The sequence below is a fragment of the Brassica napus genome, chromosome A4, assembly GCF_020379485.1.
Source record: "Brassica napus cultivar Da-Ae chromosome A4, Da-Ae, whole genome shotgun sequence".
Taxonomy (NCBI): Eukaryota; Viridiplantae; Streptophyta; class Magnoliopsida; order Brassicales; family Brassicaceae; genus Brassica; species Brassica napus.
The window spans coordinates 4,857,715-4,872,004 of record NC_063437.1 but is presented as its reverse complement, the minus strand read 5'-3'; the positions used below and the strand labels follow the sequence as shown (position 1 = coordinate 4,872,004).

The 14,290-nt window shown below is 37.3% G+C and overlaps 2 protein-coding genes and 1 long non-coding RNA gene across 3 annotated transcripts; all 3 read left to right on the top strand.

Annotated features, from left to right (window-relative positions):
• The first annotated feature begins 1,748 nt into the window (after positions 1 to 1,748).
• On the top strand, positions 1,749 to 4,345 carry LOC106445654 (probable envelope ADP,ATP carrier protein, chloroplastic). The gene is made up of 9 exons (XM_013887244.3): positions 1,749 to 2,153; positions 2,260 to 2,316; positions 2,553 to 2,672; positions 2,841 to 2,924; positions 3,106 to 3,174; positions 3,273 to 3,385; positions 3,468 to 3,637; positions 3,729 to 3,807; positions 4,008 to 4,345. The coding sequence occupies exons 1-9, from the start codon at positions 1,803 to 1,805 to the stop codon at positions 4,108 to 4,110; spliced, it is 1,146 nt and encodes a 381-aa protein (XP_013742698.2). The 5' UTR covers positions 1,749 to 1,802; the 3' UTR covers positions 4,111 to 4,345.
• A 1,460-nt stretch (positions 4,346 to 5,805) lies between these two features.
• LOC125608134 (glutathione S-transferase T2-like) lies at positions 5,806 to 6,890 on the top strand. The gene is made up of 3 exons (XM_048778079.1): positions 5,806 to 6,337; positions 6,379 to 6,669; positions 6,871 to 6,890. The coding sequence occupies exons 1-3, from the start codon at positions 5,806 to 5,808 to the stop codon at positions 6,888 to 6,890; spliced, it is 843 nt and encodes a 280-aa protein (XP_048634036.1).
• A 1,328-nt stretch (positions 6,891 to 8,218) lies between these two features.
• Positions 8,219 to 11,924, top strand: LOC125608119. Its single transcript, XR_007339205.1, has 4 exons — positions 8,219 to 10,304; positions 10,394 to 10,470; positions 10,550 to 10,630; positions 10,737 to 11,924. It is a non-coding gene; the product is annotated as an uncharacterized LOC125608119 (long non-coding RNA).
• The last annotated feature ends 2,366 nt before the right edge of the window (positions 11,925 to 14,290 follow it).

Sequence of the window (14,290 nt, the reverse complement as noted above, 5' to 3'; positions counted from 1 at the left end):
AGAGATACATAGATGGGGATGGGGATTGAGCAACCAATTGTTGAGCCAACAAACACAATGACAAGCATAGTGAACCAAAGAGGAGGAAATATGAAATTGCTGAGAGAGAACCGGTAAGGACTCCAATCAATGCACCAGTAAAGGAACACACTGCATACTGCAGGAGACAAGCACTTTGATACAAAACTTGTGTCATTAACATACATAAGATAAATAACTCCATCAGGTACGTCAGGAGGATCCGGTGGTTTTGGCAGAGAGCGAGCTTCAAGCAGAACAGGGGAAGACGTACTCGGTGGCGGATCAGGAGGAGGACGGAGCTGGAGTCGCGGCGGAGGAGACGGAGGGCGGAGTCGAGACAGAGGGTGGAGTCACGGCAGAGGAGGAGAAGACGGAAGGTGGAGTCGAGATGGAGGGCGGAGTCGCAACAGAAGAGACAGAGACCGGAGTCACGACTGAAAAGACGACATCACCAAAGGAGCCATGAGAAGGTTGAACTGTTTCATACGAGCCTTAGATTGGAGCGACAAGAGGACCGAAGGCAACGACGTTGGCTTCGAGAGAGGAGATCTTCTTCTGCTCCATACATAGTTCAGATGGAAAAAGAGTAAAATGGGAAAAAGATTCAAAATTTGAATCTAGATATAAGATCTGCAGAGAGAATTCTCTCTCTATATTTCCTCTCTTCTCTTTGACTTTTCTTTCTCTTATGTGTATCTTTGCACCTACTGCCTGTCATATAGTCCTATTCAAAAAAGCGGGTGCCTAGCCGATTATCCGGACGCCTAGGCCCTCGACGTTAAGGCACCGTGGAAAATAAGACCAGTTCGGAAACTTAATCAGCCGCTTAAACTAACTAACCGGCCGAATAAAGCAACTAATTGGTTTAATACCACTTCATTTTGACTTTTTACCTATTTGTAATTTTAACTGTTGACAAGTTTTTGGGCTTTTTGAGTTGTCATCATTAAGTTGTAAAAAACTAGGCCTCGCGTACTCTCCAAATATTCTCCGATTTTTTGGTAATTTGCTAGGCCTACTATAGCTGCCCGACTAGCCCCTAGCGTGATTCAGAATAGAGATTTCCAGTAATATTAAAAGAAATTATTTTAAGCTTTGTCAAATTTTAAATGATAATTGTATTCATAAAATAGAAATATAAATATATAATAATAAAAAAATTATATTTCATAATTAAAATGAAGAATTTAAAGGCAGAAATTTAAAATCAGAAATTTAAAAACATAAATTAAAGGTATAATTTAAATAAAAATATTTAAAAGATAAAATTTAAATAATATCTCAGGCAGAATCTACCATATGATCCAAGGAGATATAGTCTATCATATTGATCATTTAATAATTTGTGGAGGCAGAGCCTCCCCTATGATCTGAAAAGAAATAGCTTACAATATTTTGATCATTTCATAATTCACAGAGGAAAAGCCTACCACGTAATCTTTTGATCGTGAAGGTACCTATCATTCCGAAATAATAAACGAGAAGGCAGAACCATCACTCTGTTGGTATGAGACCGTTCATGCTGATAATGTATTATATCAGGTGAGAGTTTATAACTTTTTGTATTTACGAAACCTAACTGTATCCGAACGCCATTCCAATTACTAATCATGCGAATTCTATGTTGGTTTAAAAGCATAGAAGAAGCCCATGAAAGCCCAGTAGAACGCTCGAGCCCTAATGGCATCGCGCCATTTGACGTAACAGAGCAGCCATTTTCTTATTATTTGGGGTTTTTTGAAACAAAACCTTTAGCCTTATCTCTTTCCCTCTTCTACGCCATGGGAGACGAAGACAGAGCTATTCTCACATTTCACCGTATACCTTCCCTAAACTCCTCCATACTCACCTCTTCTCCGTCCAAATCCAACACCGTACAGTTTCGCCGCCGTGTTTTGCGGACTTCAGCTCCGGGAGATGTCGGTTTCGGGAGTAAATTCGCCTGCATTACCATGGCGGAGAAGTGCGAGCAGAGGGAGTTCTCTCCCACGCCGGCGCAGCTCTTGAGCAATCCCCTTGCTATCCTTGCTCTTGTTCCCAAAGATGCCGCCATCTTCGCGGCCGGTGCTATTGCCGGAGCCGCCGCTAAAACGGTTACGGCTCCACTTGACCGTATCAAGCTTCTTATGCAGGTTTAGTGTATTAAATAATTATTACAGTAATAGTTACGGTTTTACGGTTTTACTTATAGCTTAAGTCCGTTCATGCTTCTAACGGAACAATGGTTTTATCTTGTAGACACATGGTATACGAATTGGACATCAGAGTGCAAAGAAGGCAATAGGTTTTGTCGAGGTATGTTCATGTACTTCCGTCTCTGTCTCCTTGACATAGTCTAGTGAAAAATTGGTCTTTTGGCCTAAATGGTTAAATTTACAAAAAAAACAAATTATATATAGCCATTATATTATCTTTAAAAATTATAAAATTATTTATGATCACTAAGATCTCAGGGTTTACCCTGCTCTGTTGCTACTTAGTATTTTCATATTCTACTAACTGATGCAAGAGTTGTTGGAAGTGATTTTCAGGCAATTACTCTGATAGGCAAAGAAGAAGGGATGAAAGGTTACTGGAAGGGAAACTTGCCTCAGGTGATAAGAGTATTGCCTTATAGTGCGGTCCAGCTTTTGGCTTACGAGAGTTACAAGGTGCGTCTGTGTCATCACGAGCTTATGAGCTTCTGTGAGAGTTAATTTGTTTTGTAATTGAAACTAACAACATTCAGTTTAAAGCAAGAAATATACACCTTTTTTGGCTCTTGTCTCTGTAGTCACTTGTATCGTTATACTGATGCTTCCACATTTTTTGAATATCAGAAATTATTCAAAGGTACAGATGATCAGCTCTCCGTGATTGGAAGACTTGCAGCTGGTGCTTGTGCTGGCATGACATCTACCTTGGTGAGTTATTGTTGTTGCTCTTATTTGTTGGGGCTAAATTAGCTGTCATGAATAAGTATATTCTTCATTTTAGTTTTGGCATTCAAGTAACATTTGGTTAAGAGTATGCAATGCTGCATGCTCCTTAAATATAGATATGTTAACTTATCATTTTGATTATTGCTTCTTGATTCCTATGCAGTTGACATACCCACTAGATGTTTTGAGATTGAGACTGGCAGTTGAACCCGGGTACCGAACAATGTCTCAGGTGAAATGGTTTTCCATTTTATCATTCCTCCTTAAGCTCTCATTCTCTAGTCCTTAACAGTCTTGCTCTCTTTTTCCTTGTTGTGCTGATAAATGCAGGTTGCTTTGAGTATGCTCCGGGAAGAAGGGCTTGCATCTTTCTATTACGGCCTTGGACCTTCTCTAGTAGGAATAGCTCCATACATTGCTGTTAACTTTTGTATTTTCGATCTGTGAGTCTACTAAACTTTTCATTCCATATGTGTCAAGTTTAAACCGTGGCTAATATACTTGTTTCTCCATAACTGAGAATAGGGTGAAGAAGTCTTTACCGGAAGAATATCGACAAAAGGCACAATCGTCATTATTCACAGCTGTTCTGTCGGCTGGTATTGCAACACTAACATGTTACCCTCTCGACACTGTGAGACGCCAAATGCAAATGAGAGGAACTCCATACAAATCTATCCCTGAAGCATTTGCTGGTAAATTGATATGTTACAAGCATGTTATTATATATGGAGCAAAAGACTTGAGTTCTGAGCTGATTCAGTTGTTTTACATCTGTCTGTGCAGGAATTATAGACCGTGATGGGCTTATAGGCTTGTACCGTGGCTTTTTACCCAATGCATTGAAAACTCTACCAAACAGCAGGTTAGACATCTTGAACACATAATTAGCAATTGTCAGTGCATTTATTTTTATGCTTCTAGGTTTTGTAGATTGGATCATATTTGGTGATAATAGTTCTGATCATTTCATCATCAATATATATGATATGTCTTAGGAACCTCACATTGCTAATAAGAACATGCCTACTAATTGTCCATTGCCGTTTTATGTTTATTTTGCAGCATTAGGCTTACAACCTTTGATATGGTGAAACGCCTTATCGCCACAAGCGAGAAGCAGCTTCAGAAGATCACCGATGATAATCGGAATCGAGACCAAACTTGACAACCATTTTCTTAACCTTCATTGGAATATGAAAGTTTTGGAGCCGCTAGAATATTTTTCGCTGAGAGCGACTAGTTTTACATTGTATTTTGGCTTTGTTTTTTTTTTCACTTTGCTAGTTCATGTTTGGACCCTGCAGTTATACTTCTGCTTCTAGACCTGTTTTGTTGGAACAAAACTAAGAACTGTTTCGCTTTCTTAGGAAAAAGGAGGAAAAACACACACCATTTCGATCTATAGTTGTCCTTCTCTAGCTGCTCTTCCTACATAGAAACATTAAGCCAACCATATTATTCAGAAACCTAAGAGCACAATTATCGCAGGTGCTTAAGGCCGTTGCTTAGAGTTAATTTCAATTAAAAAAAAAAAATTAAGAAAAGAGAAAACACGGCGCTTAATTAAGCCCGTGAAACAAAGCTGCTTAGTGTGCACGTGTCAAGACAGGGGAGGGATGAGTGAAGGTTACGCGTGAAACAAATCAAACTTGGTTCTCTCTCTCTCTCTCGAATTCTCTCTCGAATCCTCTCTCCCGAAAGGCGAATCGCAATCGTCTCGGTGGCTCTGCTACCCTCGTCTCCCTCGGTGGCTCGGCGTCGACGATCTCGATGGTGGTTCTCCTCGACTGGGACGGAACTCTCGCGACACTGGCTCTCCTCAAATCGAAAGGTAAGCGTCTCTTGTGTTCTTCGATTTTGCATGTGTTTAGATTTTGAATTTTATTGTTCTGATAGGCTATTTTGTGTTTGTTATATATTGGTTAGGTGTATTGCTGGTGATGGAGCTCTCTCTCGGTGGAGACGAAGCCTTTGTTCTGTCTCGTCGATTTGGTGTATCGGTGGCGACGGAGCTCTCCTCGACGGCGACGGAGCTCTCCTCGGCGGCGACGTAGGTGCCGTTCGGCGAAGGTAAAGCTTCCTTCTTTCTCGTTTATTTGTTTGATGCGGTCTGTCCTGAAACGGGTGATGGTTTCATCAATTATGATTGGGTTGCAAGTTTGTTTCAATTAATATGGATGGATTAAAATAGATTTGTTTGTAACTTTGTTTCAACTTGGATTAGTTTCAATTTAGATGGAAGGATCAAATTTTATGTTCTCTCTTCATAAAGTCGTTTAGATATGTTTTCACTCTGTCTATTTAGATATGTTTTGGTTGCAAGTTCGTTTCAATTAAGATGGGTGGATCAAAATCTTTTTTGATTCTGTCTGTTTCAGTTATGAAGCAAAGTTTATTTTTAAGAGTTTTCCATAATTTTTTTTTTGATTACTTTCTGTGTGTTGTGTCTTAACATGCGGAGTAAATTTGGTCGAGGGTAGAAGCATGGAGTACATTTGGTCTTCGCAATACAGGTAAATGTCTACTTCCCATGAATTGATTGCAAGCTTTACGGTTGAGTTAGATAGTTAATGTTTTTATTTAGTGAACTAGGTTGTGGTTGTGGGATAAATAGAAGTGACGGTTAGCTAGAAACCGAGATTCTTGTCAAGCTTTAAATCTGTAATTAATATGGTTGTGTGTTAAATAGAAGTGATGGTTAGCTAGAATACTGGTTGTGTGAGTGATGAATGCATTTATCTTTATATTCTCTATTTAAATGAATGCGTTTAACTTCATCTCTTCCATCTATCTACCTCTCTTATCTTCCATCTCTCTTATCTTCCATCTCTCTTTTCTAATACGTAAGACTTATTCAAAAATGGATTCTAATCCATTTTTGAATGTAAATTTTGTTGATCTTCTCCAAAGTCAACAAAATAGTGGCATAGGTTTAGAATCTTCTCCCATTCCTTTGTTTGGTACGCAAGCCACAGAAGATTCAAACTTCGAGCAAGAGAGTCCACTGCAGCGTAAAGAACGCAGGTCTTGGTCGCAAACAGATGATGAGGTCCTCATCAGCGCTTGGCTTAACACCAGCAAAGATGCGGTTGTTGGGACCGAGCAAAAGTCTGGGGCCTTCTGGAAGAGAATAGCGGACTACTTTGCTGCTAGTCCGAAGCTTGCAGGCCTTGAAAAAAGAGAGCCATTTCACTGCAAGAATAGGTGGCACAAGATCAATGATCTTGTGTCCAAGTTCTGCGGAGCTTATGAAGCCGCAGCAAGACAGAAAACCTCAGGCCAAAATGATCATGATATTCTCAAACAAGCTCACCTTATCTTCTTGAACAACTACAAAAAAAAAAATTCACTCTGGAACATGCGTGGAAGGAGCTTCGCCATGACCAGAAGTGGTGTGATCTATCTACACAGAAAACCTCAAATAAGAGAAAAGGAGAGGACGGGGCTCAAGCCTCAACACCTCGCGCAACTGAGGGGGTGGCTGGTGTCACGGATGATCGGCCCCCTGGTGTTAAGGCTGCCAAGCGTAGTGGTAAGAAGCCAATGGAAGAGGGGAAGGGGCAAGAGGAGTTTGACCGGGTTTGGGCGTATAAGCAGCAGGATTTGTCTAGGAGAGAAAAGCTCTCCAAGATAGGTCTACTTGACCGTCTACTTGCTAGAACAGAGCCACTCCGTGACTATGAAGAAACGCTAAAGAAGAAACTCATCAATGAGTTGTTCTCCAGTTAGTGTAAGGAAGAAGCTCTTCTCTGCTAGTGTCGTATGTTTGTTATCTTTTTCATGCTTGTGTCATCTGTTTGTTATCTGTTTCATGTACTTGTTCTGTTTAAGCAATGAGAATGTTCTTGTTTGTGTGTTCATGTACTTGTTCTGTTCTTGTGTTTCTTGTTGATGTTCTTATGTTTCATATTCTTGTTACTTTCAGGAGCAATGGGAGTGGAATAATCAGAGACGAAGAAGCTCTATTATGCTTGTGTCACGGGAGGAGATAGTCTAGTCGTGTCTTTTGTACTCTAGTGTAGTCTTGTCTTTTGTAAACTTGTGTCAAGTCGTGTCTTTTGTATTATTGGGTCACGGACTGAATGTTTTACGAACGCTTGTGTATGCTTGTGTCACAGACTGAATGATTAATGATAGCTTCTATATGCTTGTGTCACGGACTACACGCTTGTATCATTGTCTATATAAACGTTTCACTCATTTGTAACAAGAGTATTCAAACTGCTTTCTCACCTCTCTCTCTCTCTCTCTCTCTCTCTCTCTCTCTCTCTCTCTCTCTCTCTCTCTTTCTCATCGATATCTTCTCTTCTCTTACCAAACCAATTCACTTACAAATCACAACAAAGACACTTCCCAAACCAAATCACTTTCCAAATCACGTAACCAAACCAAATCACTTCTCAAATTCAAAGCCTTTTCAATCATAAATATGGCATCATCTTCTCACAACAATTTAGAAGAATTGAGTGATCAATATTTTGATCAATATTGTGATCAATATTTTGATCAAACCTTAGCAAATTTAACCGTCGGTCATGAAGAAGAACCAAGGAAACAAAGAAAAAAACGAGCTTATATCGAAAGAAATCGTGAAGAAGGGCACATTCGATTATGGAATGATTATTTCAGTGAAACTCCAACGTATACTGAAAATTTATTCCGACGACGTTTTCGAATGAACAAACCATTGTTCTTGCGCATTGTTGATCGACTCTCTACCGAAGTTGACTTCTTTCGCGAAAAGACAGATGGTCTCGGAAGGTTGGGGTTATCAACACTCCAAAAGTGTACGGCAGCCATTCGTCTATTGGCATATGGTACGGCGGCGGATACGGTAGACGAATACCTCCGGCTCGGCGAAACTACAAGTCGATCATGTTTGGAGAATTTCGTGGAAGGAATCATACAATTATTTGGCGATGAGTACCTAAGAAGTCCAAGTCCAGCTGATCTTCAACGTCTACTTGATATTGGAGAGTACCGTGGATTTCCCGGGATGATAGGAATCATCGATTGTATGCACTGGGAGTGGAAGAATTGTCCCACCGCTTGGAAAGGGCAATATTCTCGTGGTTCGGGTAAACCAACCATTGTTTTAGAGGCAGTTGCTTCCAATGATCTCTGGATTTGGCATGCGTTTTTTGGATCTCCAGGTACCTTAAATGATATAAATGTTCTTGATCGCTCGCTTGTTTTTGATGATATAATAAATGGTCAAGCTCCGCAAGTCACTTACTCTGTCAATGGAAGAGAGTATCACTTGGCTTACTATCTCACCGATGGTATTTATCCGAAATGGGCAATTTTTATCCAATCTATTTCGCTACCACAAGGACCGAAAGCAGTTTTATTTGCTCAAAACCAGGAAGCTGTCCGAAAAGATGTCGAGCGTGCTTTTGGAGTCTTGCAAGCTCGGTTTGCCATCGTTAAAAATCCAGCACTTTTTTGGGATAAAGTCAAAATTGGGAAGATTATGAGAGCATGTATCATACTCCATAATATGATAGTTGAAAACGAACGAGGTGGATACACGCAATTTAGTCTTTCCGAGTTCCAACATGCAGAAGACAACGGAAGTTCACATGTGGATCTCAACTATTCAACAGATATCCCTTCAAATATCGCTAATATGATGGGTGTTCGAACTAGAATTCGTGATAGAAGAATGCATGAACAACTGAAAGCTGATTTGGTTGAACATTTGTGGAGTAAATTCGGAGGTGATGAGGCCAACAATTGAGCTCGAATGTTTCTTTCAAATTATTGTCGATTATTGTACTAATCTTTGTTTTATGTTTTTATTTTGAAATATGTGTTCTAAATGTTATGATTAAATATGTTTTATATAATAAATATATTTAAGCTTATAAAAAACAATGTTTAGTATAATTTTTTTAAGCACCCCAAAATAAGCAACTTCCATTGGAGGTCAAAATATTAGAAGTTGCTTAAAAAAGTGTCTAACACCCATTTAATACTAAAAAAAATGTTTAAGCACCCCAATAGAGTTGTTATGGTTAAAGATGCTCTAAAGCTCACAACAAGACACAATGTGTCGTGTATAAACTTTTAGTTTTGGTGCCTTCCTCTTTCCCTCTTTTTTTAAAAAAAATCAAACATAACCAAAACTTTTAGTTTTATATTAGATACTGATAGAAATCCCTCCCGGGAACCGGCACTCGAAGATTGGTGATGGATAGGCTTTGATCGAAAACTCGAGCAAAGGAAGGTAGAATGGATTATGGAGTCGAAGATGATGAGATGGTCTTCAGAGACTGATTTGTGGAAAGATCAATCCATTGTGTAGAAGTGCCCTTGATCAAGAGAATGAACTATGTTTTCCGATCAAGGGCGAATTGCTTACAGAGAATAAACTCCTAGCATTATGATGTTCCAAAGAACAAATGATTCAACAAATTTAAAAGTAAATTTTATTAAAAAGTTGAATGATTATTACAAAGCTTGCATATGTTTTTATATGATAGGCAATGTGGTAGACAAAAGGTTTAGTCAAAACCTAGAAACTTGAAAACTCATAAATATAAAAGACTTGACCAGAATAATAGATGTCTTTGACTTAACCAAAAGTTTAACGGTTTTTGCTGATTGATTCTTCGGCTGGCCGCGTCCTTTTCGCATGGTTGATCTGTATTGCCGTGAAACTAATATATTATACAACTATGACTTGTATTTTTTTGTTGGGCTTTTTTTTGGGGCTGAAACATGTTCATAAACATATTTTTATAAATCATCAAGCTCATCTTGTGTAAACTCAAGCCCATAAGCCAAACTCTCAATTGATATGTTTGTTGATGAATATGATTGCATCAGATATCACAATCACAAGAGAAACTGCTTTAAAGTAAAAACCTGAGAAATGTTTTCTAATGGATTCCTCTAAGTTATGAAAAATCCAAGTTTTCAGAAATTATTTCTCAGTTTTGATAACGAATAGTAGTCATTGACTATTAGTTCTCTTTTTGTCTGTCTTCTAGATTTGTTCATATAGTTGCATGAGTTTTTTCAGTGATAACTAGCATCTGTTTTTGTTTATGGTTTTTGATTTCTAAAATATTTTAGGAAAAATTAGAAAAATGAGACACTCTCATCTTAGATTTGTCCCAATAAGACTTGTAGAAGATTATTTAGGTAAATAAGATTTATATTCTCTTTAATACCATTATACCCTTATAATTAACCACATTAACCTTAATTAAAATTAATTCGTAATTGATTTAAGTTTTAATTAAAAAAAAACACAAAAGGATTAAAAACTTGTTTACCCTAATATTTTTTTCAATTCTCTTCTTCTCTGTTGTGTACCTTCAAGCCTTCAACCCCTTTTAATGGCAATTTAGGGTAAGTGGAGAATCCTTATTTTTTCATCGTAAATCATCAATTTTTTTTGTCTTTAATCTCCTTTTTCTCTTTCTTCTCTTTGTTCTCAGATACAAATCAGCGAATTGGAGATTTGTTCTTGAATTTGTCGGACGGTCCTCTTCTCTCTTTACGGTTTCGTCGGACGGTATTCTTCTCTCACTACATGTTTCGTCGGACGGTCCCTTCACAGTTTGATCTAAGATCTGGTCTAAACCACGTTGCAGATCAGGCCTGACATCGGAAGGATCGAGAAATGGGTGTTACACACTGCTTTTTATGATGAGAAGAATCCTTATCTACCGAAGGTTTTCTAACAGAGCCATCTTTGAAAAATTCTTCCCTAAGGTTCTACTTCATTCTTTGCCTGAACTGTCTTTGATCTTTGCTCTGGTATGTACATACAATGAGCAGAGCGCTGCTAGAGCTACTGTGCCAGGAGGTCCAAGTGTACCATGTAGTACAGCGAAAGCTGTGGAATGGGACGCTGCTTGGTCACAGAACCTTGACCTGTCGGGTCGTGCGGCTCTTGGAGTTCATGTTGCAGCTTATGAGGAAGATAAAGCCGAAGGTACCCGTCCTAAGAAGCTACAGAAACTAGCAGAGAAAACTGCAGAAGCCATTGTTTGAGGATTAAACAAGGTTTATAACGAATGTTTGCATCACACATTTCTCTTATTTTCTCAAAAGACAATACTTTATCATCTTACCTAGGGTCAATAAGTACCAATAAGTTGTCTTTTTAACTGAATTGTGTTAGGAGTTTTTGAGGATGTACCTAAGTTTTTGCTGATTTTCTATTTGTTTTCCTGAATAAGAATCTTTCTTCTGTTACAAAGTTTCAAATTTTTTTTCTGTATGATGTATCGTTCAACTGTGTTCAGTCTAGATTTGTTTCATTTCAGTTTTGACTTTTGAGAAATTCAGTTTTGGGAATTCATACACCTTTGAATTGTTCAAACTATATTTTGTTTCATTTTTTCTCTATGTTCTTTAATTGGGTTTAAAAGGTCTATAAGCTAAATATATCATACAACAAACAATTAGACTTTGTGGCTCAATGGATAAGGCGCTGGTCTACGATATATCATACAACAAGAGATTATGGGATCGATCCCCAGCAGATTCTCTTTTGTTTTTGTTTTTTAACGCTATCAGCCTCAACATTACTTGAAATACATGGCTCTTTATTGAAATCGTTCCTTTTGATTTATACCAGTACGAAGAGAAAAAGTTTTGAGAAAAATCGTGGGAGGAGGAGAAAAACATGGAAGAAAATATTCTATGAAAGATTTAGGGTATATTCAGTTTAAATTTTGGAAACATCTTTAACCAAATATGGAAGTTTCCATATTTTTCGGATTTGCCTAAAATATATATCTTACCTTACGTAGAACATAGTAGAGTAGATGAGAAACATATTCTTCCTTAAGCGTCACATAAGGTAAAAGGCAGAACAAATTATGACAAATAATATAGATAAGGTATATCATTCCGTTGTAGCTATATGTCGTTATCAAGCTGTAGGTAGATTGAAGACAATTTTCTTGATTATAAAGTAACATATTATAGCCGTGTTAAAATATATAAGAAATGCTAGTTTACGTTGTTTACCCTAGATATATCTATGTATAAAACTTAGTATCCGATTTCTAGGCTAAGTAGATAAACAGAATGAGTATTTTAATTGTAGCTAGAAGATAAAATAAAAAAATGATTCTATTTAAAAAAAAAAAAACTTTTCAATATATATATTGTCACACTTATGTTTCCAATAGTTTTCATATTTTTTTAACATTTTTAAAATTCAGTTTACTATTTTTTCCATGAAAGAAGGGTAAAATATGTCAAGAATTGCCCAAAGTATTAGAAGTCCTATTGTGACAAATAAAAGTTCAAAGTGTCTCATTTTTCCAATTTTCCAAATATTTTAATGAAGATATATGAAAATCAGATGCTAGTGTTTTAATTGAAAAAATAAACTCATTAAGGTAAATGAACAAATATAGAATATACGCAAAAAAAGAACTAATGGTTAACGAATAATTTTCATTATCAAAGAAAACATTTTTCGAAAACCAGAACTATGATGTGACAGTAAAGTTCAGCCAAAGAGGTGAAAGATTGCATTAATCCCTCATCATACTTATTGATTGCAACTCTAAAGAGAAGTAAAAACTCAAATCTAAAGAAAAAGTAAGAAAAATGGTTAGAGAGAAAGAAAGGGATGATGAATGTGTGATTTAAAAAAAAAAACATTCACTAGTTAGTATAAGTTCTATAGATCCCAAATGCTTTTACCTCAAGATATACAATGAAAGAATCAATTGATACAATAAGGATGTGATGGAAGTCACTTGCATGTCTAAGATGGAGCAAGATTTAGCATCCAATAGATGATAAAAATTGAAATTCCAAATTATACCAACACGAGTTTTTTCCAATCCACATCTTATGCATATGCATTAATAACTTGAAATCAAAACCCAAACCCAACACAAAAGTTCAAATTTGATCAGAAATGTAAATCTTGGTTTCAAAGAAATACATTAATGTGGCTTAATGGCTGCTAGTTCATCAGATATCTGAATGAAATCTGAATTAGTATAATAACGAAGGCACTAGATTTGTTAATTTTTTTTATCTAACTTTGTTTATTTTGGATACTTCAGCGTATTTAGAGAGTTTTATATAGGTTTTGGTTGATTTATATGTTTTAAATAATTTTGAATACTTTCGAATAATACTTTCGCTTGATTATTCTGATTTTTGGGGTTTTGATATGAGATCTTTTAAATACGATCCTATCGAATTTGGAAAGAATACGAATTAAAAACTAATCCAAAATTATGTAAATCTGAATAAAGTTTATGGATATGATATCAAAATTCATGAAATTCAAAAGGATCAAATGTCTGCCACTACTAAACTCAAAACCATGATAGTTTGAGTCAGTTTTGGTGAAGAATTGGTAGCATTTTATGTGTATTTTATTTGCAGGCTATATAATATTAAAAATGAAATAGTAGTTTGATTAAGAATTGGTGTCATAGATTATGTTGCTATTAATTTGATTGACACTTATATAAAATCAAACCAAACTGATCACTCCACAAAGCAACGCAGCTGTAATACAATAAATACTGGTGAGTGAACAAACCGTTTTCTTTTGGCAGGACCCTTTTTTTTCTTAACACTGAAAGTTTCATTCATATTTGAGGGTTTAAAACCCAAATAAGGACAAAACCTCAACAAAGGTATGTAGAGTATGAGCTAAGGGACAAAATGAAATCCCAACGAGCAAAATAAAAGGAAAGCATCTACCAGTAGGTAGTATTACAGAAACATCTCAACATAGAAGGAGAGAGCAGGGGACACTAAGAGGTATCAGACCCCGACTCCTGCGAGATTAAGGTCTGAAGCCAAGAGGGGCCACCAGAACCAATATAAGACTGCAGCCGTTGATCCCTCGTCACACTGTTCACAATGAAGGAGGCCACCTTATTGCTCTCGATCAGCACAAGTTCAGTATACCACTCAGAAAAACCATGGAAACGCTGAGTGATCATATTTATCAAAGGGTTTATACCAGGAGACGAGTTAAGGAGGAAAGCCTCTCTTAGGTAAGGCGAAGAAGACTCAAAGATAACTTTATCAACACTCAGATTAGCCATGTCTTCCAAAGTCCATAGTAGAGAGCAAAGATCAGCCTCCACTGGGTTAGGTAAGCTAGGACAGGATCGTCTGCTGTGGAAAATGGCTTTGCCATAGCCATCCCTTACTATCCAAGCTCCACCGCACACACTAGTAGGGTCTAACCACGAAGATGCAAAGTTACACTTAACCCACCCACTAGGTGGCTTTTTCCATTTCCGAGCTTCCTGAGCTACTACCACCTGAGAAGTTCGCTGGGGCGCTGGAACCTGCAATTCTCTCCATACTTCTGCTTCCACCAGTGCTTTATCCAA

What these genes read in the sequence shown, in the direction of transcription:
- LOC125608134 (XM_048778079.1), top strand. Translation starts at nt 5,806, where the DNA reads ATGGATTCTAATCCATTTTTGAATGTAAATTTTGTTGATCTTCTCCAA. An exon ending in CTTCGCCATGACCAGAAGTG is followed by an intron (nt 6,338 to 6,378) that starts GTGTGATCTATC and finishes ATAAGAGAAAAG; the next exon opens with GAGAGGACGGGGCTCAAGCC. An exon ending in CATCAATGAGTTGTTCTCCA is followed by an intron (nt 6,670 to 6,870) that starts GTTAGTGTAAGG and finishes TGTTACTTTCAG; the next exon opens with GAGCAATGGGAGTGGAATAA.
- LOC106445654 (XM_013887244.3), top strand. Translation starts at nt 1,803, where the DNA reads ATGGGAGACGAAGACAGAGCTATTCTCACATTTCACCGTATACCTTCC. An exon ending in CTGGCATGACATCTACCTTG is followed by an intron (nt 2,925 to 3,105) that starts GTGAGTTATTGT and finishes ATTCCTATGCAG; the next exon opens with TTGACATACCCACTAGATGT. An exon ending in AACTTTTGTATTTTCGATCT is followed by an intron (nt 3,386 to 3,467) that starts GTGAGTCTACTA and finishes AACTGAGAATAG; the next exon opens with GGTGAAGAAGTCTTTACCGG.